This window comes from Stylophora pistillata, chromosome 11 (assembly GCF_964205215.1).
Source record: "Stylophora pistillata chromosome 11, jaStyPist1.2, whole genome shotgun sequence".
NCBI lineage: Eukaryota > Metazoa > Cnidaria > Anthozoa > Scleractinia > Pocilloporidae > Stylophora > Stylophora pistillata.
Genome location: NC_142529.1, coordinates 30,466,595 through 30,492,094, shown reverse-complemented (window position 1 = coordinate 30,492,094; position 25,500 = coordinate 30,466,595). Strand labels below are relative to the sequence as shown.

Below are 25,500 nucleotides of genomic sequence, written 5' to 3'. Positions count from 1 at the left end.
AGGTCTTGGACCCAGACCTTTGGACAAGGAGTTCAACACATTAATCATTAGGCAAGTGCATCTCCCACAAAATATCCTGGGTATTGGAGGTGAAAAAAGGTTTTAAAATATGTTAAGTGAATGCAATGTATTTATTAATGATTAAAGAGGGAAAAACAAATGGTTTTTTCTTAATAGGTCCAACAAGAGGTTTTACAAAAGAGGCAGAAGGAAAAGGAGAGAGATGATGGAAGCTGTGAAAAACTACAAAAAACGTGAGATAATCCTTTTACTTCCCCTCTAGCTGCTACACATTTCATTGTCAATTAGTGACAAGAATTTGTGAGTAGATAAAGATAACAACTTCTGCTCAATAAGTTTGAGCATTCTCAATACCTGCTTGCAGACTAGTTTGTGGATATTATAGGGAGAGGTTGCTACTAATCAGTTTTGGGAGTTAAAGGGTGTAAGTTATCATCATCATCATCACATTTTTATCATTGTGACTTGATTGGCAGTACGAATGTGCACAGAATGCCACCTTGCAATGGACTCCTGACACCCCTATGAAACTTGTAGAAGAACTGTAGAAAGGGAAATACGGGCGATAGAGGCTGGATGTAAGGACAGCTTGACAGAAATCAGTGGCATTCTCTAGCTGAGGTGTTATCTGTATGGTCACACAAAGAGGCTTTACTAATTTGGACTTCAGAATGAAAGTTATTTTTCTTTTAAATTCTATTTGAAGTGGAGGTTCCACTACTTGCTGACTTATAAATGAAAGAAATTATATTTATTAAACTTCTTAGGTGGCAAGAATACTCCAGTTGGTGCAAAATCAACAACAGGAGGTGCTGATGAATTTCAAATACAAACAGAGAGAGAGTCATCAACCATAAACAAAGGCAAAGTTGTTAAACGGTAATTTTCTTGTTTTATTTCTTTTCATTGTTTGAAGTTAATGACATGGCATGTTACAATGCTTTAGCTACAATCAAGCAGAGCAGAGGCAGTAGAGAAGAACCCTTCGAGACACCAAAGCCAGGACTGTAACCCTGCCCATATTTCCCAGAGGGGAGCTCTCTGACCACAGCACTATCTTTGTTGGGAAAGATACATCAAATCTGGCACCAGCGGGAGCACTTTACTTTGTCCTTTGTAACATGGACTGGACTCATGGAGTCTTGGAAAACAATGGATGAACAGCTGGCTACATTCTACGGATAATCTATAAATTATTTTAATTTTCTTTCCTTTTCTTTGTTCCAATAGACACCCTGATCTCAGTTTTATTTTTGAAAGCTTAAGTCCCAATTTTAAAATTTTATGAATCTTATTGGCAAAGACTGACAATTTTTCGTTCAAAATATGTGTTGTTGCAATCTTAAATGTTTATTTTCAATTTTACCAACAGAGGAAAGAATGCGAAGAGAAAAAGAAAGGTGTGAATTTAATTATTTGAACAATGAACTTTGGTTTAAAGTTTTAATAGCAACTGATTCATCTAGCTCTTATCATTAAATCCATCCATAAATCCTTCTGCTGTCTTGTTTCTTGTATAATCAGGATTCGAAATACGGTTTTGGAGGAGTAAAGAAAGGATTGAAGAGAAATTCGAAGCAAAGTTTTTCAGATGTGAGCTCGTTCAACTCGTCAAAACACAGCAAAGCGCCAAGAGCAAAGGCTGGAAATGCGGTAAGGGATAACGGTTCAAAAATAGTGGCACAGTGTCTTTCGTTATATTCAGTGTATCAACACAGACGTAAAGCAACTTTGAACAATGACGATGCGAAGACATTGCGACTGTCCAAGGGAAGGGTGCCTTTTATCCTGAGAAGGTTACCCAAATTAACAAACTAATACCCCATTCACACCTGAAAACTTGTTTAGTTAAACCAGGTTTAACTGAATAAAAATCAGAAGCAGAGAACTGAAAAACTACATTTTCCACAAGATTCAAGCAATTGCTAAATTGTATTTTCAATGTGCCACATCTGAAGTCAACCAAATATTGATTTGAGCAGCTTTTATGGAGCTGTTGTGTTAAACCATGTTTAACAAAACAGCTTTAAAGCATGTTTAGGCTTTGGTGTGAATGGGGTATAAGTCGTTCGTTATTTTGTTCCGGTATCAAAAACCAAGGTGGGGGCTTTTTGGCGCGAATGCGTAGAGTGTTTGCGGGAATTCTGCTTCGACCGCATTGTTTTAAATGTTAAAACTTGAGTGTGTGTGCTGGGGAAACTTGCCGTGGACTAGTATGCAGGCAGAAAACGGAATGAACGAGAATCTTTCTTGCGAATTTTGTGTATGATATATTTGGTGAATGAGAGCTATCGTTGAGTAAAGGCAGTCTCAGGCAGTTCCAGAATAACAATATAGTGTATAGTTCCAGAATAACAATATAGTGTATTTGCCACGAAAACTGGCATAAACTCCAGGAATCTGAGATCACCGAGCTTGCAATGACTTAACAATATGAACATTTAAATTTTCGTTGAACTAAAAGCGTAAATTTCTTTGTTTTGTGAAGGGAAAGAAGAGAAAGAACACGAGACCTGGAAAGTCTCGAAGGAAACAAATGAAGAAATGAACAGGGAGAAAAATTCGAACAAAGATAGAGACAACTTGAATGTTATTGACAGCCAAAGTACATCGTCGATTAACGAAATGAACGTGAATCTTTCTTGCGAATTTTGTGTATGATATATTTGGTGAATGAGAGCTATCGTTGAGTAAAGGCAGTCTCAGGCAGTTCCGGAATAACAAACATAACGTTATAATAGTGAAAGCCGAAAGACTTGTTATTCACTCTCAGGTGCCCAGATTGTAACTGTTCCGACGAAAAATAATTGCATACTCCGAAACAAGATTTCGCACGAAACAGATTGAAATAAATTCGACGTCATGGCGGTGTTTGATTTGTGCCTCACATTCCGATTCAAAACAATACCCAAACAATCAAATGAGATAGGATTATAATGGAGTGCGCAACACTAACCTAACAATCAAATAAAATAGCACTCTAATGAAAAGCGCAATTCTTACTTAACAATCAAATGAAATAGGTTTTTTATGGATTTCGTACCGTCGTAAGTGACCAAATTCTCATTATTACATCTTAAAACATCAAACGTTGTAAACACCAAGTTATGCAGAAATTTTCATATGCCTTTGTACTGTTCAAATGGCTGATAGGTATTGATTCTGCTGACAGTAAAATTATATATCGATAAAGTTTGTTTCATCGCAATTTTCATCAAACCCATACAAAAGTGATTTGTCCTCAATGTCTGTCTTATGACATTAGTTTGGGGAATTTGCTTTCGGATCAATTAATAATCCCCTGTTGATATTTTTCTTTATTCTCATCACTTGTCTGCCTAATATTGTATTGTTATTGTAAAGAGAAATTATCTTTGGTCGTTAATGGGAGATGAAGAAATTAAGGATGTAGTATTTTTCTTCAAAGCCATTAATGGCGTATGTAATATTGATATTTCAGTTTATTAATTCAAAAGTCATTTTTCATTATGGACAATACATCTCTTTTTTCTGTCATTCCTAATGGCGAAGGTCTTCTGGCCCTTAAACATTTTTTTGATCAACGTACTGTTAAGGAACCTAAATCTGAAACACTACTTCGCTTAGCTGAACTAGTACTCACACTCAACTGTTTTTCATTCGAGGGCAACTTTTTCAAAGAAACTAATGGAGTAGCCATGGGTCCCAAAATGGGACCCAGTTATGCCATTTATCCCAGTTATGCCAATCTTTTTGTAGGTTTTGTCGAACATCAATTTCTCAGCCAATAAAATGGCCCCAAACCTGAACTCTACGGTCGCTACATTGACGACTGTATCAGCGCTACTCCTCTACTAGAGAGGAACTAACTCAATTTATGACCGCAGTCAATCTACCTGGGAAATTTCCGACAATTCTTTATCCTTTTCAGACATCAAAGCTTCAATTGAAGGCAACGGTTTATGTACTAGTTAGTGTGCATCACAAACCTACAGATTCACATAGTTACTTGTTGTATTCATCTTCGCATCCATCTCATCTGAAGAATTTCATTCCCTTTTCCCAGTTTCTAAGACTTCGTCGTTTATGTAGTGATGACTCTGATTTTTTTCACAAATCAGAGTCTATGTGCCAGTTTTTCGAGAAACGTGGTTACCCTATTTCTGTCGTTCAAGCGGGTCACCACCGCGCCCAACTTATTAGGGACTTTAAGCAGTCAGGACGGCAACGCCACGGAAGACGTCGATTAAAAAAATGAGATTCTACTTTTAGTCAGAATTTCGAAAATGGCTGCATGTGTTTACCGTCTCATAGGGCGCCAGACCTCAAACTCAACATAACGCATAAAAGTAGCGTTGAGTTCTAAATGTAAATTAATTTGCCGCCGCGGTTTCGCCTCGCAGACGACGCAAATTTTGGTGATTTCACGTTGTTGTTTTGTAAAGGACGGTTACGAAATGTTCAAAGTTTTAAAACCCACGTGCTTAGCTATTGTTCTGCCAGTTAGATCTATTGTTTTTCCACGATCTCGTTGCCGTAGCCGTATTGATCGGCAGTCAGCACTACAAACGTCACAGAAGGAAAATTCCGACCGCATTCCATTTACCCTCACATTCCATCCTCACAACCACTCAGTTAAATCCATTATTCTTAAAAACTTTAAATTACTTCAAAACGATCCAGAGACTGGCACTATCTTTTCGCAACCTCCACTCATTTCATTCAAACGCGACAAAAACATAGGCAATTTTTTGGTCAGAAGTTCATTAGAAACTAGTGACCAACCCGGCACTTTAAATTTTAAATGCGCTCGCGCACGATGTAAAACTTGTCCTTTCATTCACAACGCTGAAAAAATATCGGGACCCAAACGATCCACAAAGATCCCTGATCCCTTCACGTGCACCTCAGCAACGTCATCTATTGCATAACTTGCACTTATTGCAAAAAACAAGAACATCGGCGAAACAGGAAGACGACTAGGTGACCGATTCCGAGAACACCATACCGACGTTGAAAGCAATGATAAGGACGCATCAAAACCAGTCGCTAGACACTTTAATCTACCTAATCATTCTAAACAACATATGGCAATCTGGGCCTTTCCTTACATTTTGGTAGCTCGGAAAGCCGCAAAACTCTCGAACAATAGTTCATCTTCCAAATCGGCAATTTATTCGTATTTTTCTCGTCGCCATGCCCCCATCAACAGAGTAGCTTCACTTTCTGAATATAAACACACAAACAACCCACAATTCCTCCATTCGCTCTGACGATGGGCTAACGCTCGAAACGTCAGCTTTTTAACTCTTTACGGTGGCCAATTTACAAGTTCAACTTAGTTGATATCACCAAATTACCCTAAAGTGGTTTGCACGTTACATCATTGCCGTCACGTTGGTGGACGTAAACAATAGATATCTCATTAGCTCCTTTTGTTCGTCCACCAGCATTTGTTCCTTTCACCTTTGTTACATGTGTCGCAAACCACCTATAGTCGCTGCGCGTCAGTATCAAATGGGGTATTATGAAAAGTTATCAAAACTCATAAGATGAAAATTATTTCGTTACAATTTAAAACCATAGACTCAAGTATGTCGATGACTACGGAATTTGTCAAGAGTTTTACATAGTTTAAGGAATTGTTAAAACAATGAAAAATACACCTCTAGCAGAACTCCATTTAAATTGATTGTTGGCATCTTTTCTAAAACCTGCAAACCATCGGAATTCACTCCTTATTAAACTATGGAGTAAAAAAAAATTAGAACAGAAAAACTTAAAAATCAATCCTTGATTGTAATAAAAGTATCATTAAATATTTAATTAAATGTTTCTACAAGCATCAAATGCTTCCACTGTATTATGTACAAGAAATGGTCTTCCAGCTCAAGAGATGCAACTACTTAAAGAGCTGTCAAATAAACTGTCCCACGCAACTTTCTCTTTGGCCTTTAGCTAGCAATGAACAGTATGCTACAGAACAATGTAGTCCTAAAGAATACTGTGCAAGGTGTGTCTGGTATAAATTAAGAACAGAAATAAGACATTTTTTCACATTTTATAGGCATTTTTCATCATGAGGAGGAAGTAGGCATCATTGTCTATGGAGGCACTGACACCAGCGTAGTAGTTCATGAATTCATCGCGAGTAATCTGGAAAAGTAAAAGAAAAAAGAAGTTTTAAAATGTTTTGCAATTTCTATGGCCAATGACCCAGCCAAACTTCAAAACTGGATCTTTTCACCCAGAGCAAAGTGCCACCCACTAAACTCCCACAGTGGCAAATATTACCTTGCTTTATCAATTAACAAAAAACCAGGGGTTTCAATAAAAGCCCAATCTGTTTATGTGTCAATCAATTCGAAGCTTTGACATCCTCCCCGCCCCCCCCCCCCTCCAATCACCCCTGGCAATCCCACACAGTATTTAAACTTTTGAGATTGGTTTGTACAAATTTCCATCCCCTGGCACAAAAACCATGTTCAAATGCACCTCTTAAGTGCTGAATTTGATGATCATTTTCAAAAATCAGCAAACGTGACTTTCTACACATCAACCAAGCTTTAAAACCCCACGACTTATAGACCTTTTCTTGTGAAAGTGAAATTTTACCTTTAAACACCTCCGTATCTAATATATCACACTTTTCTTTTCACTGGAAACACTTGACACTTGCAGCTCAAATTCTCTGCCCCAGTTGGGTAGGGTTCAAATCCTTGACCACTGGGAAAACGACAGTGGATTGCTGGAAATGGGATGGGGGATTGCCGGGGATGTGGAAGCTTTGAATTTATTGGTGCATTGGGCCTGCAAGTAGGCTTTCATGTTTAGGTTTTGCCATAATTACAGTTACTTTAAATTTGAGTCCACATGTAACTATGAGAAATTATGGCATGACATACATGTAACAAGAAAACTTCTGAAAAGAGGGAAAACTAACCCTTACCTTTCCATCCACTTCACTGCTGCCCACCTCAAATGTATTCAAAAATTTTGTAAAAATTTGTTCCTCTGTCATTTCTCCATTCTGGTATTTTGGATGCATCTTCACATTGTAAACTCTAAGAGGGTAAATAATAACGTAATCAATATGCAATTCATAATTATAATAAAACAAAAAAATACTGTTAACATTAACTGTACGACCAAAAATCTCAATTCTTTTTACATATCTGTCTCCAAGGTAAAAACAAATCTCCTGATACTTTACTTTACTTTAATCATTTTCTCAACAAACTTAACACATATACAAGGCTGAGGGGAATGCCAAGAAACAGGAACAGGGTTCCCTTACAAAAAGCCACCCAAAAAAAGAAAAACACTACACATACCTCTATAATTATATAATGATAATAATATAATAATAATAATAATAATAATAATAATAATAATAATAATATAATAATTTGGATATATCAACAAAGTTGAAATGGTAAATTGGCCACCGTAACGATTACAAAAGCCAACGTTTCGAGCGTTAGCCCTTTGTCGGAGCGAATAATAATAATAATAAATTAGGTTAATTCAGCATCTAACTGGTATAAATAAGCCTTACAAAGACTTTTAAAATCAGAACATCAGAGAGAGACTCAGACTTTCTGACAAGCATCTAGATAAACAATGTTCACCAAAAAGTTCACCTAAAATCTCCCAGGTTAGGTAAATTAAGGGTTTTAATTAAAAATAACTGAGGAGTATGTGCTGCCTAAATTGCTATGACATCTGCAAATGGTAAGATGTTTCAGTTTTCTTAGAAAATAAAGATAAACTGTAGGCCCTATTTCCTGCATCATCTCTGTACTGGTTAGTAGTGTATGTTAAAGAACATGCACACTTCTTGCAAAGGGCGGGGAATGTAACTCCAAGAGTTGTTGTCTGGCCTTGTTACAATGTTTACACAGGCCGCCATTTCAACCAGCTGTATGGCTGAATGCAGCCAGCTTTTTTAAATATTACAAAGAAATAAAGAAAAATGAGGCCTTTTAAATATTTGTGGCACTTACCCTCTAAGATCATCTACAGTAATAACACTGTCTCCAGTCTTATCTAGTTTATTAAATGCTTCATTTATGATATCTTTCCTGGCTTTGCTCATTGGTGGCTGGAAAATGACGAGAGCAAATTAAGCTTATACCATAATCCTACAACTCTGGCATTTAACAACAGTTTAGGATAGTAACTGGACTAAGTGAAGTCCAACAGTCCATTTTACAGTTGTGTGCTTGGTTGCCAAGCCTTTGAATGGGAGTGAGGCTAGGGTTGACCTTGTTATGATACAAACCTTGCTGCCTTTCAAGTGTAAATCACTTTGTTATCATGCTAAGTAGATACAGGTCTCTATCACAACAAGGTCACCTTCAGCCTCACTCTGAATCAAAGGCTTGGCAACTAAGTACACAACTGTAAAATGGCCTATTCAGCCTCTAAAGTATGTCCAAGAAGATAGCACAAGGATCAATTCTGATTGCACATTCAAGCTTACATTTGCAGCAAAAAGGCAGGCTTTGAGTGGAAGAGTTTTGGGATTGAAGAGCCACATTTTAAAGAATTTAGACTGCAAGTTAGTTTCACTGCCTGACCAGTTTACAGGTGTTTTGAGAGGTTACATGACTTGTATTTTCAAAGATTTCTTTTTTAATGATAAGTTATTGCTCACAGACAATCACTGATGGTTTTGATACCTTGACGGTCCTTAAAACACTTGCCAACTGCTAAGAATCTTCTTCTGCCGACACTTTTCTCCAATTACAAGCTACATGTATTATCTTGGTATTGTAACAATTCTAATAAAACTTACTCTGAGAGCAAGGAGAAATTCGTCAAAGTCTATAACACCACTGCCATCCTTGTCAAAGGCACGAAATAACTCTTGTAATTCCTGATGAAATATCACAGAGTAAATATCAAACAAAAGCTACCTTTACAAGGAACCATTTCCATCACACATGATAAACTTTACACCATATGTTGCAGATTCTTAATTCAATGATTCTTATGAGAAGAAAACATTGGTGATATCATCACTAGTAGTCTTTGAGCTCCCTAACATAATGTTTGCATATTATCTACAAAGGTTCTATTCTGTAATACTACAGAATATGTTCTTGCCGACCGATTGGGAGAGCCAGTCTATAGAATATCTGGGTGAAGGTACATGTATAAACTGAGTGCAGCAGGAGGCACACGTGATAAGCAAGAGCCAAATATTTTCATGTCCTGCCCAAACTGACTCTGTCATTAAGTACAGGTGGTTGTGCATTTTTTCGAACCACTGCTGTTCTTCTGAACGAGTTCCAGGTTCGAAGCAGTACAATTCTTCACAAATTTAACTCATTTAATTTAACGAAAATAACAAGCTACATCAGTAAGACAAAACAACATGGCGGTCATCTGACCTCATGGTCAAACTAGTTCCCAGTCCTTCTAAACAACTGCTTCTCATCATCCTTTTTCATTTCATCTTGCAGTTTGCAGCACACAGGAGCATGTGGCTTTTTCTAACCCTGCCTGTATTATATCGCACTGCCCCCAAATATGAAGGGATTTTTCTGCAATGCTTCCTTATAAATGAAAGTAGAAGTGGTCTGGCTGTTTGTGTCATAAAATAACTTTGCATTATTGATGAACTGTCAAGTCAAGAAGGCTTGATAATGACCAACCTTAATTCCAAGTGTCAAGAGGAATTCGAATAAACAATGGACAGCATTCCCTGCCATCATGGATTTTAACTCTCTTAGTCAAGCAATTGGGCAATCCGTTAATCTTGATATTTTTAAACGTAATCTTTTAAATTTGTGACTTAAATGAATTTCATACCATGTTATTTTTAAATCTGTGATCCAAATGAATTTAAGTTAATGTGGTTTTTTTTTTGGATTTTTTACATATTTTTAATTTTAATGTGCAAATTGTTTTTTTGTATTTTGTATTTTTTTTGGAGAACCTTTTTGAAAACCATATTTTATATGAAAAAGTCATCTCAATAAAGATTATTAGTATTACTATTAATTTTTTCAATTTTATTGCTATTTAGACTGCTGCAAGAGAAATTATAGTCATTTTAAGCAGGTTGTGTGGTATCAAAGCTGTCAAGATGGGCTCATATTGTCTGCTCTAGTAGCCAATCGGATCACAGGATTCTCTTAGATTGTCATCTTGAGATGTTGGCCATAAAATGAAGTCAATCATTTCTCTTTCGTAAAATCATCATTAAATTTTAAAACAAAGTTTGAGTGGCTGTGTATGACAGCCTTTCAAGTAGTTTAACTTAAATAGTTTTACAAAGGAATTACAAAATGTGAATTTATAGAAAATCCCGAACAGGAATTGCTTCTCAAGATAGGGGCGAACCAAAGTACCTTAGGATCCAAATAGAGGCCATATTCACGCATCCCCTTCTTGAATTCTGAGAAGTCTAACGACCTGTTTCTGTCATCATCCATTATTCTGAAAACTCTGAAAGAGAGAGAGTGGTACAGTCAGCGTATGTTGCATGCACAACGTCGACGATTTTAACGACAGACGCACCTCTCCCTAGTTAAAATTCTGTAACAACTACATCGATATTAAAAAATTTGGCTGTATAAGACTTCTTTGATCGACATCTGTCTCATTATACAATTAAGCAGTACTGTACAAAAAGTATTTTCCGGGAAAAAAAAACTGTTTATGCTACAAATTTTAATCTGGGGATGTTCACATATGACTAGTAAACTCCGTTTATTTGATCATTGTTCGCGTCAGTAGTAGCTATTGTGACTTAAATAGAACCACTTTTTGAAAAACGTAGGCTTAAGAAGAGAACGTGAAGTTCTACAGCTTTACCCTCAAAAGCCAATTGAAATACTAGAACGGCAGATGCAGGTTGAAATTGATTATCTACGTTTCGATCGATCATACCTTCCAATTCCCTTAATGCCCGCTGAACCTCGACTGAGGCACTGTAGTCTCAAACGTTCAATCGGATCTTGAGAACCTTTAGAATTCAGTAGTTTTTTACATTTCTGTCTCATTTGTGCATCCGACCTGGATGTCGCAGCCATGTTTCAATCTATTGTGCGTAACAAATATGGCGCCCTTTGCTATTCACGAAGGCTTTATTATTCCGTTACCCTGACAACGAACTCATAGAGTCCAGTCTCTTCACGAAAAAAAAAAACCGTGGGCGCAGGAAAAAGCATATAATTATTCTATTTTCACTCAGTAAACAAATAGCCAATCAAAACAAAACGGAATGAAAAAACAAAAAAGAAAAGAGACAAATCAAAAAAAGAGAGAGAAATAATGACCCAAAGACAATCATAAAAAGATAGAAAAAACTCAACTATTTCACATAAGACAACCCTGATTCCGCGTACAGTATAAGCTCTTAAAGTACCGTTCAATAAAAAGGGGCGAACATGATACCATATATCAACCATACACAGGGCCTATCTGCATTAGCAAAGTAGTTGTTTGCGTAGACAAAATTTTGCCCGGGGCGAATAGATTTTTAAATGCACCGCCGACAAAATTTAACCGGGTTAAAACGAGACAAACTTGAAAACCGTATCATTTGTATGTCGTTTGCAAATTAAAGTTGCCACCAGCAGCTTTAATTTGAACTAAGTAGAGTTCACCCGGAAGGCGGTAATTGCCTTTTGTTGCTAAACTCGTAGATTTTAAAACTTCGAAAGGACTGAAGTTGAATCCTAGCAAATAGAATTTAAATCCATTGGCAAACAGTGACGGCTTGTCTTCAGAGCGGATCAAGCGCTGACCGAATTTGTCAGCTTTGAAATTTTTAACGAGGATGCCACAGATGAGAAATGAACTGTCATGCATAATGAAATATGGGGCTGGAAGGAATCCTTGCCGCAGTGTATTTTGTGAAACGAAATTCCAATTACCGAAGACTTACCTTCCGAACTCGAGAATTCCATTCGCTCCGCGTGATAAACATTCCGCCCTCAGAGATTCCATTGGGTCTTGGTTTTCTGAATGGCTGTGCTCCGCTGCTTTCCGCATTAACTCTTTGTTCCCCCTGTCTGTGATCATCGTATTTAACCTGAAAAATAGCGACTCTCGCACTATTCTTCACTGAAACAAGTATTCAGACCTGTCTATGGCAGAGGATTGTCTTTCTTAGTGGTAATCTCACGAAGGAGCTGACACAGAAAATACGAGAAATACTAGAATTATTATGATCGTGAACCTCATTGGATGAATTATTCACAAGAAAAACAAAACAGACAAAACAGAAAAAACAAACAGGTGTTAAGACAGAACAAAAGGCGAAAGAATATTTCGTTGTCTTGCGTGGGGGCTCACACAGAGGAATATTCAGTCTTTTTATTCAAGTATAGTAATTGGGTTTGAAATGATTTCCGTGCAACAGAAGAGATACAAACTACTGAGAATCCAAAAGTGTTATTTGGGATAAGTTAATTACCCTCCCTTCCCCTTCCAAAAATGCTTTTTGACCGTTTGTTCCAGTCGCCCCCGACCAACTTAAGTCGGTAAAATTAACGCAAGTAAGCTGACATCGATTAAAACAAACAAAATAGAACTCGAATTCTTCTGTGCAAAAAAAATTTACATTTTAATCGCCTTAAGTACATTATTTTACAAAAGTATGAATAAAAGTATCTAACATACATTCAAGCATTCCTAACGATGTTCGACGCATTCAAAAGAAATAATACAAAAATGATTCCACAAAAGTATTCAGTATAAAATCTGGAAAATGAGAATGAAAATTCAAAAATAGCCATAAATTTTGCTTGATCCTATCTTAATAAATACAGTAACGAAATAATTTCTCCGCATCACACGAATTCAAATCGTTTCAGCATGTCAAATAAACTTATCTAAAGAAAAGTCGAGCGATCTAAACAGCAGCTTGGAAGCCATTCTAACTATGGTGACGCGTCTTTTCACCTGTGCTTCTTTTCAAGAGCATACAGTACATCATCTTGATTGACATTCAAACGTATTCTCTGTTCTAGATCACGACGGCCAGCCTCCACAAGAAGTAGTTTCCAAGCCCCCAATCGACAACAAACTCCCGCGGCTTGAGATGGTGTCGGTGTGGAAAGACCTGGTGCGAGAAGATCAACGGGGGAGAGTCATTGACAGGGGAGTTTTAGATGGCAACGTACAACTACAACTAGAAGAAGGGAATGCGTTATCGCTCTCCCCAAAAACAATTATATCAAGCTCGGAAAAAACAGTAGGTGTCAAAGTGCGGTAAAACTCATAGGGTAGAGTCAAGTGATTTTTGTATTCTTCCTGATTGGTTAACAAAGAGGTTATGTCCTCTTGACTGGCGGTATCGTGTCGCTGCAATATGGACGAAAACGTGACTTACCCTCAATACGACAAAAATCGAGAAGTTGCTGGAAAACCTTAAATGAAAAAGATACAAAAATATATTTGTAAACGTGTTTACGAACCCGGTTTGGAAACTCTCACTTATACACATGTGTGTAACAATCCATGAAGTGTTCCTCCCCTGCCTTGGCCTAACTCCAAGAACGCTTACCATCATGGAGGGTGCGTTAGTTACCCTTGGACTAACCCCTGGGGTTACTCCTCGGGTTAATCTTTCGGGTTACCCCTTCAGGCTGCCCCAGAGGCGTTAGTTACCCTTGGACTAGCCCCTAGGGATATTCCTCAGGTTAAATCTGTGGGTTCCCCCTCCGGCTACCCCAGGTATTTTCACAGATTTCACAATGAGTTCGCTTTGGCTCACTTTTATTCATTGGTCGAAGAGAGGCGCTGTGAGAGTACAGATTCTGCACAAGGAAATTAAGCAATGACCCAGAAAGAGCCCTGTTTAAAGCGCATCTCTTAATTAAGAGTTCAGTCATCATAATATATAACTTAATACGACATGGTCACGATTTTGGCGAAGTTAACTACTTTTTGATGCACCACGCTGTAGGGATTTCATACTCTTCATCTATCTCTCATTTAATTTTGGCATCACCCGTGGAGATCTTGAAATGAAAGTAACTGTCTCACCGACTCGTATGCGAACGCAAATAAGCGAGATACAAGAAAAAGTAACTTTAAGACATATCGAACAAGCCTGGCGAAACACCTGCTAGCTAGAAAAAAAAACTCACATCTCCAAACGTTGCCTCTTCCAGTCCTGAACTACGAAACTCGGCAATAACCGACTTCAGAAACAGACCCTCCATTTGTGTTAAGCATCTGGAATAAAGGAAAACGTTAAAAACTGTCAAAAAAAATCAAAACATTTAAAGAAATCCTTTGCAAATACATGGGCAAGATCACTACCTAAAAGGTATTTCAGCAAACTGGTTTAAAGAAGCAAAAGCTATCACTCAATTCCAAGATTTAAAGAAATAAAATTATTAAACAAAAACACAGGTTCTTGAACTATTTCTGTGCTTGGTTCAGTAGATCGGAGCATTTCTTTCACTTTTCTTAGTAGGAAGCATTCCTCTTCCACTCCGATTTTGGGCGTGGCTCTCTATGGCCTTCCACCCAGCCCTACAAAACGGCCCCTTACTTCATGGCTCGTATCTTCGGCGATGAAAACATATCCTGCAATGCAGCGTCCACGTGACTCATTCCAACCAACGCTGTTCCTTTCTTCTTGGATCGCGAGTCAGCGATCTCTACTGCCCTGCGGCAGATGTCTAAGCAGCGGCGCGCATCACCGGAAACAGCTGCCACCTGTAAAATATATCCAGAGAAAAGACACAATGAAAAAGTACATAAAGCACTTTTATGATATGTTTAATCTTTCACTTCTACTTGCGAATCTGACAACCTGAATAATATGGATATATCAACAAAGTTGAAATGGTAAATTGGCCACCGTAACGATTACAAAAGCTGACGTTTCGAGCGTTAGCCCTTCGTCGGAGCGACGAATAATAATCGACGAAGGCTTAGGTGTAATCGAATCAAGAGGAGAAATTTCAAAGGTCCGATTTTTCTAACTCCGATTTCCAATTTCACTCAATCAAAGACGCTCAACCTCATTTTACATGCTCAGAACAACGCAAGGCTTTCCCTATGGTACGCCTTTCTTGGAGCAAGCGATCCGTTCGACGCATGCGTATAGGATTGTTTCTTTACCTTTCTGGAGACCAGCTGTATCGCATCCGGTTCAAAAGCGTTTAAACCCATGATGCGAGACATAACAATCTCCTGTAGCTGTGAAAATGTGTAGGGCTGAAAAGTCAGTCGAGTCAGTCCCTGAAAAGAAAGGAAAAAAATTCAACAGACCCCATCTACGACAATGCAGTGTGAAACATGAAATCTGCTTAACCCTTTGACCCCTTGGAATGATCAGCATCTAATTTCTCCTTACAATATCACCCCCGATTCAAACTTTAAGGTCAGGAGAATATAGAAAATGATCACCAACTAAAGAAGCTCTTGATTGTTAAACAAATTCTCCTTGTCAGCACCTTAGGAAATGTATAGAGAACGGTATGGAGAATATGCTTACTGATATTAGGGTATTACGGGTTAAACCGTGATACACCAATACTACGCTCAATAGTTACTGCTTCAAGCATGCGATCTTTCGTTAGAAAATAATTTTGGTACTTATTTCCCTGACGAGAAAATATTTAGCCCAAGGTCATGACGCCCTAACCAAGCGCAGCCAGGCCCGCACTTCACGACCTCGAGCCAAATAATTTCCTTTCCGACCTGACGTAAATCGGTGGCGGAAGGCCGAACAAACCTTTGGCTAAGATTGTATTTTGCAACTCAGCGATGTTCTTTCGGTATCAGTTTGAGTACTTTTATTATCTATACTCCTTCAAAAGACGTGTAGGATAGCTGGTCTACACTGTTATACATACATTTTCAAAGGAGTACTGAAAGTAATTCAGGATTGATTCGCTTTGGTTTTGTCATGGTATACGATTGGTTCAAAAAACTCATGCCCCTCTCCGGCTCAAGCAATCAGATGCAGGATCTGGACCAATCACACCTTGTCACTCATATTTTCCCGCGCATTTTTCCGCCAAACGCATGTTTCCACCTGAGTTCTAATTGGCTTCAAGCAGTCTTTACTTGTATTCTGACTGGCAGTTGACACTGACTACTTTGAGTTTGTTTTAGGACACTCGATCAAAGAATCGCTGTCTTTTGAGCAAATGAAATGAATCTACAACTCACCAAGCGACTTGAGACTCGCTTCATCATAATTCGTTCCGGTAGATCCATGGTATTAGCAATGGCGAGAACAATCAGCCGGGAATGTCTCCGTGTCGGCCATTCAAACAAGTTGTACAGCACGTGTTGTTTACGTGTCCACAACAGGTCTAACTGAAAACGAAAGGAGACAATTCAACAAATCACTCAGTCTTGGGCTTTCGCGGTAAAAGATGCCAGCGTCGCCCTAAAAACGACAGAGGATTGACAGCAGGTCTAGTAAAGCAAATATTTTGACTTATACCTCATCCACCAATAAGACAACAGGATCCCTGTTAGGTGCTGGTGTACTGAACCGTTTATCCAACAGATTAGAGGCGTGTTCGGGTGTGGCCTTCTGTCCTGTGAGCAGCTACGAACAGTTAAAAAATCCCCCCGTAAGCTTTTAACTTTAACATGCAACGATAATTAATACTACAATCTTTGCCAAAAATAATGTAGCATTTTCCAATTGAACGTTGGCAAATCAGAGCAGTGGAAAATATTATAGGGAGCCAATAGGATCCCAAAGAAAAACTAGAGACTGTAAGTAGGTCCTCATTTCCAGTGCTTCAGGACGCGTATTTCTCCTCCCGCGGAAGATCTGAGACGAGTCGGGAGACGTCTCCGGGAATCTGGCACTAGACTCCTTACAGACCGCTGACCGGCTCGCATTGCTCAAGCTTCATACTTTCGCACGAGCGAAGAAACGCTAATAATGAGTCCTTCTGCTCGAAGGTTACTGGCGACTGATCTTAAGCACGGAAGAAGGGGAGTAACAAAGTCAAGATTGATTCTAGTTCGGCAGCTGATTGGTTGAGAGAAGGGCGTGAGTTTTCTAAACCAATCACACCACACTGCGAGGCAAAACTAATTATTTCTTAATCACTTTTGACACTGGATGGATATTTTTTTTTACTAATGACCACAAAGCCAAAAGTCACAAACCTTAAAGAAGGTGGAGTAGGCCTGGGCTGGTTCTGTGAGCTTCATTCCATTTATTTCCACAAACGTGAATTCCCGCTGGTCTTCATCTTCTTGTATACTGCGTAATACTTCATGCACAGTGGCTGTTTTTCCAGTCCCCGGGACTCCAGAGATATACATGCAACTACACTCACATAGAATAGGAGAAAAAAAAATTCAAACAAACCACAGTCAAACGGGATTAGAGTAATTTTCAAGTGAGTGTCGAAAGTAATCCGGTAATGTTTTACTTTTACATAGTTTCTTCTATGTGATTGGTCCAGAAATCTCGCGCCATCCTATTACCCATTCAGATGCAAAACTAAAAACAATCACGACTCGGTCACTCGCGTTTTCCCGCGCTTCAAGCAGTTTGCTTGTTTTCACGTCGAGTTCTCATTGGCTAATGATAAGGTAAAGCCTTGTTCTGATTGGTCACTGGGATAACATTGGTTTGGTTTTTCGATACTTAATTGAAAACTGCTCTAAGACCAGGCTCCGGTTGTTCATAGGGCGGATAACGCTATCCCACGGATAAATCGCTATCCCACGGATAAATCGCTATTTCACGGATAAATCGCTATCCAGCGGATAAGTGTTACTAAAACGTACTGCACTATCCACCGGATAGAGATTTATCCAGTGTATAGCGTTATCCATCCTTGGAACAACCGGGGCCAGATCCTTTGAGGAGTTCGCTAGCATTTTTGTACTCATATAAATCGCGATAAACTAGTTGTAAAAGGTCAATACCCGAATGCGATTTGTTTTAATCTTATCAGCTTTGGCAATACCACCAGTTTTTGTCTTCTTAGAGTTCTTCGTAATCTTAAATTAGTGTTTTACTTAATTCCAAGCGCAGTTCAATCGTGCGCAATAAAACAACGTAAACTAGCCATCACCTACCCTCCTGTCCCATCCTCAAGTTTCCCCTCAACAAAGTTATAGATATCTGTAAACTCCTTTTCACGACAAGGAAGAGACGAAGGAACTGCTGACACGTGCAGTCTGAAAGTAAAAACGAAACAAATGACATACAAACCAACAGGGAGAGTTTCAGATAGTCTCAAAAAACCTGAACCACTGTCAACATGCGTCTTGCGTTTTATACATGAGCCTCTGGCTCGAATGTAAAGGCAACCTAACATCCTACATCATGCCAGACAGAAATTGATTGATTGATCAAAACAGCCGATCCGAATAAAGAAAATATCACAGGAAACCAATGAGAACTCAAAGCAAAAACGAACATCCAGTCAGAAGAGCGGAAAAACGCGGGCAGTAAAGTCGCTGTTGGTTTAAGATTTGCATCTGAATGGTTGAAAGGAGGGCACGAGTTTTTCAGACCAATCATGAAGCGACGCTAAGCAAAACTAGTACAACTCTGCATGGCTCGGACAGTAAATTTCACACTTCTCTGGAGAACAGACCTTCCTCTGAAGCTACCACAGCAATCTAACTGGACTACAAAACAAGGGGGTAAGTTTCTAAAGCACAGTGGTGCTGCATCTGTGGGGGTATTAAAAGATAATCTGATTTTATCATCAGGGTTGATGATGTGACTTGGCCACCACAAAAAGATTGTAGAACGATAGAGTCGTTAGCGGCCAATTCACCTAAATAATCTGAGATTGCTTTGGTTTAGCGTTACTTCGGTTTGTAATTGGTCCAAAAAACTCGCGCCATGCTCTCGACCAATCAGACGCCAAACAAAGACCAATCGTGACTTGGTCGCCTTCGTTTTCCCGCGCTTTTGGTACTTTGCCTGTTTTTACTTTGATTCCTCATTGGCTAGTGATGACGCAAACCTTTGTTGTGATTGGCTGATGTGATTACTTTATTTTTGGTTTTTTTTGACAGTCAGTCAATAAAACTTTATTATCTTGAACTATGAAACAAAGACCTACTTTTTCCTGGCCATTTCAAGAGGTGTTCCCGGTATTTTACAGGGCTGTTGCCTCTCAGGAATACTTGGTGTCTTCACTTTCTTTTGAGATGGCTGCCTACTGATGTTTATGGCTGGTGTCTTTGGCGTTTTTCGGGCAGTCTTTGGAGTTTTTGACTGTTTCTGTGCTGGGGTTTTTTGAGGTGTTTTGTGTGACGATTTCACTCTAGCTAGAGTTTTAGCTGTAGGTTTACCTATGGGTAAGTAAAAACAACTTTGAATCAATAATAAAAAAATTGATCAAAATTCTTTAAAGCTTGCAGGTATATCGTTAGTGTTCAAAGTCCAGGAATTTTGTTTCTAGAGGCCTTCCAAAATAACCCTTAATGAACCCATACCCCACCTCCCCCCTTTCCCCTTCACTCGCAATTACACACACAAAAAAAGGAAGATAAAAGCAGCCAGTGAAGTAGTAATAGTAAGGCAAGTTGTGGCAAAACCCAAAGGTCTGATATGGAGGGGAGGGTGGAGGATTGACACTCCCTCTGGATACCCCAATGTGACCTTACCCTTCCCCTCTACCCAGAGTAGTTCCATGTTCACTCTAAAATTTTCCTCCCTTCCAACAGGAGGCTTCCTAGCTTGCTTAGTAGTGATCAACTAGTATCTCAGAGGCACAGGTTCAAAACATCAGGCATCTTTCCTGATATTACTGAAATTGAAGTCCACCTGCCAAGATCATTTCTCTACTTGACACCTGAATTTTCCACATAATGCACATTGTTGGCATGGAATCTCCAATTATTACAATATAAATGTGATAAACAATGTTATTATACAAATAATCATTACCCTTAGGTGTGTCCTGTATTGCTGTGAATGTACTCTTGCTCTTAGAGGATGACCTCAGTGTTCTTATTGGTGTGCATGTACCTTCACCTTTTGAAAAAAAATGATACAAGCATTGTTGATGATAATACATAACAATGAAGTCCTGTAGCTCCTCAAAGCTCCAAATTTAAGAAATCAAAATTTTACTTCTTGTTTTACCAATCTTTTCCACAACCCAATCACTATCTTCATTGCTATCATCATCCCTGTCACTGTCATCTGTTAAATCACTGACATTGCTTGGATGAAACACATCATCATCATCATCATGACTAATTTCATCATCATTATCATCCTCATCATTATCATCATCATCATTGACACCATCGCTACATCTTGATTCACTCTCAAGAACTTGTTCAAGGACTTCTGCTGTACCTATTGAAATATACACACTAAGCTCTTATAATCAATGATATCACATATATAGTCAAACAGACATAGGAGTTGGAGGCCACAAATCTGAGCTCTGAAGATTCTTCGATTTTGCATCAATGTGAAAACCCTCTCTTTCATCCCCCCCTCCCATCCATACAATTCACCTTTCTATCTTGACAAATAGATCCCCCACCCCCACCCTATATCATATATACTATATTCAAAGATTTTTTTGGAAACATCAAATAACACACTGAAGTAGCGAGTGAATCAATAACTGAAAAGAAACTAGGGGTCTTGAAATCTCTCCATCTCAAATAATCGGGGCTCAACACTAACGGTAGCCCACAAGCCACTGGCTAATAGAAATTCAGTTTTGGCCAATGGTTTTCAATTTCCACCAGCCAGTTTGGTTAGTAAACAAACTGCAATTGTTGTAATTATATCTAATGTCACTAGTCTCTTGACTAGTAAGTTGAAATGTTAGTGTTGAGCCCTAAATAATGCACTGTCATGTACTTGTGCACATCTTGGAGCACAAAAACTTTTGTTATGAGGTCTAAGATTTTCAAACCCAAGTTTCAGCAACACAGAAAGTCACAGACCTACCAACAAATAACTTTGTAATAAACAAAGGAACATACCATATCTCTGCCTTGGAGATATAAATTGTTCTTTTGTTTTCCTTGTACTTTGAAGGCCTTTTTTTCTTTTAGGTGTCACTGAAGATTCATCTGGAATACTGCCGCTTGCTCTTCTTTTCAAAGAAGCCCTGCTTTCTCTATTAAAGACCAATGGCTCTATAGACACCATGCACTTCTTGGCAATTGTCAATTTCTTTGTTGACTTAGGAGTTTTCTTGTTTGTCTTCAAAGTGGAATTATCTGCAATCACAATGAATGTTGAAGCTTAAGCAATGTTTTGTAGTTTGGGTTACAGCCATACTCAAAAGTAGGAATTTGCTTCGGCTTCCTAAAAAAAATGGGAAATTTGACTGTCTAATTAGTGGATGGCTACTTTAAGCTTTGGAAGAAAAAATTAATTTTTACAAATCTCATCTTAATCAGATTACGGTTTTTATGTACAAATTTAAAAACCAACTTCTTCCCATTAATTTTTAATATTTTTTTCACTTCAGTCAAAGAAACCCATAATTATAATACAAGGCTTTCCTCTAGAATGACTTAGGCTCTGCCAAAGACAAGAACAAACTATGGTATCTTTAATATTAGATATCAAGGCGCTAAGGTTTGGAATGCAATCAATGATGACATTAAGCTTCTATCAATTTAAGAAAAAGTTAAAATTAAGTATTCTTGCAAGTTACTAACTGACTTAATTATGTATGATGCACGATCCTCGCAGTAGATAGCGCTATTTAAGCAATAGCGAAAATCAGACCTGAAAAAAATCAGGCCTGTACGGGACTCGAACCACTGACCTCTGCGATACTAGTGCAGCGCTCTTACCAATTGAGCTAACAAGCCAACTGAGAGCAGGCCGTTAAGTTGATTCGTAATGAACCCGTGAAAGTGATAAATGAGATAGAATAAATATATGAAAATCATATATTTTGAACTGCGGTATTTGATACGTATGATGCACGATCCTCGCAGTAGATAGCGCTATTTAAGAAATAGCGAAAATCAGACCTGAAAAAAATCAGGCCCGTACAGGCCTGATTTTTTTCAGGTCTGATTTTCGCTATTGCTTAAATAGCGCTATCTACTGCGAGGATCGTGCATCATACGTATCAAATACCGCAGTTCAAAATATATGATTTTCATATATTTATTCTATCTCATTTATCACTTTCACGGGTTCATTACGAATCAACTTAACGGCCTGCTCTCAGTTGGCTTGTTAGCTCAATTGGTAAGAGCGCTGCACTAGTATTGCAGAGGTCAGTGGTTCGAGTCCCGTACAGGCCTGATTTTTTTCAGGTCTGATTTTCGCTATTGCTTAAATAGCGCTATCTACTGCGAGGATCGTGCATCATACGTATCAAATACCGCAGTTCAAAATATATGATTTTCATATATTTATTCTATCTGACTTAATTATACTATACATTTTCTTTCTTCCATTAGTTAATCTGCCTATACATACTGTATTTTCCTGCTTATTTCACTAATTTGTATTTTTCGCTTGTAACTAGTTTTTTTTTGGCTCAAGTTTTTGGCTCAAGTTTTTGTTTTATTGTTTTATAAGGTAATAAATATATTACATTTGCATAACTTAACTAACTAAACTTAACTTAACTTAACTAACTTAACTAAACATAATCAACCACTACCCACAAATAGCATAGCTAGTCTCGGCGGGCAGTGCGTGGACACTAAAACATCTTACATAAATTTTGGTTCAACAAAAGATTCAATAAATATACAAGAAACAGAAATTAAATATTAAATCATTAATTTAAAAGCAGAAATGACAGTATGAGATTAAAATACAGAAATAGAAACACATGACAATAAATAGAAGAATACATAAGTTATATACTACTATTAACTGGATTTAACTTTCAACACATCATTGATTATTTGTTCTACATCAACATAGCTATCTTGAACTTGAAGATTTTGAAATAATATTGTTGTTAGCTTTTTCTTGAAAATATCTTTTGGAAGATTCCTTAAGTTTCCTGGGATGCTATTCCAAATTTTACAACCAATCCTTGAGAATGAGTTTTTATGTTGATTAAGCCTAGAATAGTTTATGTAATAGTTACCGGCAGATGAAGATCGGGTATTATGATTGTGTATTTGGTGGGAAAGAGTGAATAAACCAGAAAGATTAGGGGGGGTTAAATTGTTATGGACATCATGCATTAAGAAAGAAGAGAGTTTAACGTAAAGCATACTAATTGGCATAATATTAGCTGATATAAAATAAGGGATGGCGTGTGAATTATAGTTGGCAAAGTTCATTAATCACACAACCCTTTTCTGGAGTATCAATATTTTTCCATATGAGACTTAGCTGCTTGGCCCCAAGCTACAAGGCCATATGATAAATAAGGATAAATGAGTGATCTATATATATTTAGTAATGTTGAATATGGTACAAGATGCCTTAGTCTACAGATTATACCAATGCCTTGACTTATTTTTGATGCAATATGACTGATATGATGCTTCCAGGTAAGGTTACTGTCAATAAGTGCACCTAAATATTTCACATAGTCTTTACGCTCCAGGTCAATGAAATGTTTTCTATTATTATCATATATTTTCAGATTTACTTTGTAATTAAGTCGCTTCTGGCTGGGACCGAAGATGATAAAATTGGTTTTCTTTACATTTAAAGAGAAATTATTTGAGGCTAGCCAATCATAAACATTCATTAGTTCCATATTCACCACTGTTTCAAGAGATTTAAGGTTTCTGTCGGCAAATAGCAGATTTGTATTGTCAGTGAATAAATAAAATGCTAATTTATCTGAAGCTTTGTAAATGTCATTGATATAAATAAGAAACAGCAATGGCCCTAACACGGAGTCCTGTGGGACCCCACACAGGGTTTTTTCTTTTTGGGATAAGTTGGATCCTATTTGTGTGGTTTGGACCCTTCCAGACAAGTACGATGAAAACCAGTCGTTTACAACTCCATGAATTCCATAGTGATTGAGTTTATGTAACAGGATCGAGTTGTCTGTGTGTTTCTGTGTTGCTGTATGTGTTACTTTAAGAAGTCTTAAGTACGCGATACTGTTAGTCATTACAGTATTAAAAATCCTAAGGATGACTGCTCAATCCTATTAGCCTGGTTGTTATTTTGGGCAACCATGCACTTTATTTTATTTGTTTTATTACTTTTTTGTAATGCAAACTTAGTTTAATTTGAAGTTGTTGTTGTTGATAATTCTTGCCATCAAGCTCAAAGTTGTAACCAACTGATGAGTAAAAGCATAGTTAGTGGTAAAAGGTAACTAAGACAACCCTATGAAAGGCCATAGGGGAGCATGACAAGACGGAAACACATGCACTGTAAGTACCACCCATTGTCCTATACAAAGCCTTAGAAAAGTTTTCTAAGGCTTTGTATGGGACAACGGGAGGTACTTACAGTGCACGCATTTTCTGTCCTGTCATGAATGGAGGCACAAAGGTTGAGACCAATTGAGTGAGAAAGGCAAAGTAATAAAAAATGGCTTGGCACCAAACAGAGCATAATAGAACTAATCACCCTCAAAAATGTAGCCACCCACCATTTCTAAAGAATTACCTGGCCTATGTTACATTTCCTCACACTCAACCTCATAACAAAGTTGTTACATATCAGCTTCTAGCTTACCCTTTTCCTTAGCTGGCACCTTTTCAGCTTGTGGTGTTTTTGTAGTGTTGTTTATCTTCCTTGGGGTATGCTTTGGAGTTCTAACATGAATTATCCTTTTCACAGAGATCTGTTCCATGTTTGATATAGACTTCCTAGAGAGCCTTTTATTAACAGGATGAAGGTTGTAATTCTCGTCAAATTTATAGCGAACATAATAAAAACCTTCTCGAGAGGAACTTTGCAAATAATCTGGAACTACATCATGCGGTTTTAACCTTAGGACATTACACTTTCTCCGTATGGCTTCAGCTTTAATATTTTCATTTCTAAAACTACAACAATCCTCACTAGGTAGCAATAACTCTGTCCAATGTTCTGGGATGTCGACAGGTTTTTTCCCTTTGAGTTGTGAGATTTCACCGTATCTGCAATACCGCTGTATTACTGCTCTGTTAGGATCTTTAGATTCTTCAATTTCATACAACTTCTGTACTTGTGCAATAAAACGCCGCCCCGCGTCTCCGTGTATAACAACATCATCTCCACAATTGATTGAGGATCCGTTAACTTTGCATTTGCTTATGAACAGAGGGAAATATATGGGACGATTTTAGAAGTTAAGTAGGCTAGATTTTGACTCTACACTGTCGTATGGCATTTTGCGCGCTCTACGATTCATCGAAAACATATCTAACATTACCTGTAAAATACTTTTCCATCGTCTATAGTGCCATTACCAATCCATTCTAGGGTATTAGTGGAGATTTCTCTATTTTTTTTCATTGGCATCGTGCATAAGTATGGCGGTAATCTGAGCAAATAAACTCCGAAACTACTCATAAGAACTCGAATCTGGCCGCCATTACATTGTCACTAGCAGGAGAGAGAGCTGGGGAGAATCTTTCCCAGTCAGTCGCACATTTCCTGTGACG

The 25,500-nt window shown here is 38.1% G+C and overlaps 4 protein-coding genes across 8 annotated transcripts in view; 1 reads left to right on the top strand and 3 right to left on the bottom strand.

Annotated features, from left to right (window-relative positions):
• LOC111321232 (putative rRNA-processing protein EBP2) overlaps nucleotides 1-3,517 on the top strand; it is an 8,990-nt gene extending 5,473 nt beyond the window's left edge. Inside the window, 6 exon segments of the mRNA XM_088738511.1 lie at nucleotides 178-216; nucleotides 218-254; nucleotides 789-900; nucleotides 1,394-1,421; nucleotides 1,546-1,674; nucleotides 2,510-3,517. Coding sequence (XP_088594637.1) covers nucleotides 178-216; nucleotides 218-254; nucleotides 789-900; nucleotides 1,394-1,421; nucleotides 1,546-1,674; nucleotides 2,510-2,569 — 405 coding nt within the window. The 3' untranslated portion in view covers nucleotides 2,570-3,517.
• The window catches only part of LOC148721134 (uncharacterized), a 91,159-nt gene that overhangs the window by 39,450 nt on the left and 26,209 nt on the right, over nucleotides 1-25,500 (bottom strand). The window lies entirely within an intron of this gene.
• LOC111321172 (calcyphosin-like protein) lies at nucleotides 5,042-12,221 on the bottom strand. Of its 2 annotated transcripts, none has more exons than XM_088738514.1 (6): nucleotides 11,903-12,221; nucleotides 10,362-10,458; nucleotides 8,801-8,881; nucleotides 8,007-8,104; nucleotides 6,950-7,064; nucleotides 5,042-6,156 (listed from the first exon to the last, which is right to left on the bottom strand). In XM_088738514.1, exons 1-6 carry the CDS (start codon nucleotides 12,037-12,039, stop codon nucleotides 6,055-6,057), a joined length of 630 nt encoding a protein of 209 aa, XP_088594640.1. In that variant the 5' UTR covers nucleotides 12,040-12,221; the 3' UTR covers nucleotides 5,042-6,054. The 2 variants fall into 2 exon arrangements, with proteins under 2 accessions (XP_088594640.1, XP_088594639.1); XM_088738513.1 differs by lacking the exon at nucleotides 11,903-12,221 and adding an exon at nucleotides 10,903-11,104.
• LOC111321171 (origin recognition complex subunit 1) overlaps nucleotides 12,557-25,500 on the bottom strand; it is a 12,987-nt gene continuing 43 nt past the window's right edge. Inside the window, exons 1-15 of one of the 4 annotated variants that reach the window (XM_022923977.2) lie at nucleotides 25,269-25,500; nucleotides 24,587-25,146; nucleotides 20,932-21,171; nucleotides 20,069-20,287; nucleotides 19,871-19,957; nucleotides 19,041-19,272; nucleotides 18,040-18,141; nucleotides 17,116-17,278; nucleotides 16,433-16,540; nucleotides 16,153-16,302; nucleotides 15,097-15,216; nucleotides 14,522-14,688; nucleotides 14,112-14,199; nucleotides 13,352-13,388; nucleotides 12,557-13,081 (exon numbers count right to left, since the gene is read on the bottom strand). The exon at nucleotides 25,269-25,500 is cut by the window's right edge and continues 37 nt beyond it. In XM_022923977.2, coding sequence (XP_022779712.2) covers nucleotides 12,918-13,081; nucleotides 13,352-13,388; nucleotides 14,112-14,199; nucleotides 14,522-14,688; nucleotides 15,097-15,216; nucleotides 16,153-16,302; nucleotides 16,433-16,540; nucleotides 17,116-17,278; nucleotides 18,040-18,141; nucleotides 19,041-19,272; nucleotides 19,871-19,957; nucleotides 20,069-20,287; nucleotides 20,932-21,171; nucleotides 24,587-25,146; nucleotides 25,269-25,408 — 2,577 coding nt within the window. In that variant the 5' untranslated portion in view covers nucleotides 25,409-25,500 and the 3' untranslated portion in view covers nucleotides 12,557-12,917. Of the gene's footprint in view, nucleotides 13,082-13,351; nucleotides 13,389-14,111; nucleotides 14,200-14,521; nucleotides 14,689-15,096; nucleotides 15,217-16,152; nucleotides 16,303-16,432; nucleotides 16,541-17,115; nucleotides 17,279-18,039; nucleotides 18,142-19,040; nucleotides 19,273-19,870; nucleotides 19,958-20,056; nucleotides 20,288-20,931; nucleotides 21,172-24,586; nucleotides 25,147-25,268 lie in introns of all 4 variants that reach the window. The other 3 variants (XM_022923976.2, XM_022923978.2, XM_088738503.1) reach the window with 3 other exon arrangements.

Excerpts from the sequence above, each read along its gene's own strand:
- LOC111321172 (XM_088738513.1), bottom strand. The coding sequence starts at position 11,045 with ATGGCTGCGACATCCAGGTCGGATGCACAAATGAGACAGAAATGTAAA. Across the intron at positions 8,882-10,361 it reads GCCTCTATTTGGATCCTAAG|GAATTACAAGAGTTATTTCG; the intron begins GTACTTTGGTTC and ends ATATTTCATCAG. Across the intron at positions 7,065-8,006 it reads ACTGTAGATGATCTTAGAGG|AGTTTACAATGTGAAGATGC; the intron begins GTAAGTGCCACA and ends TTACCCTCTTAG.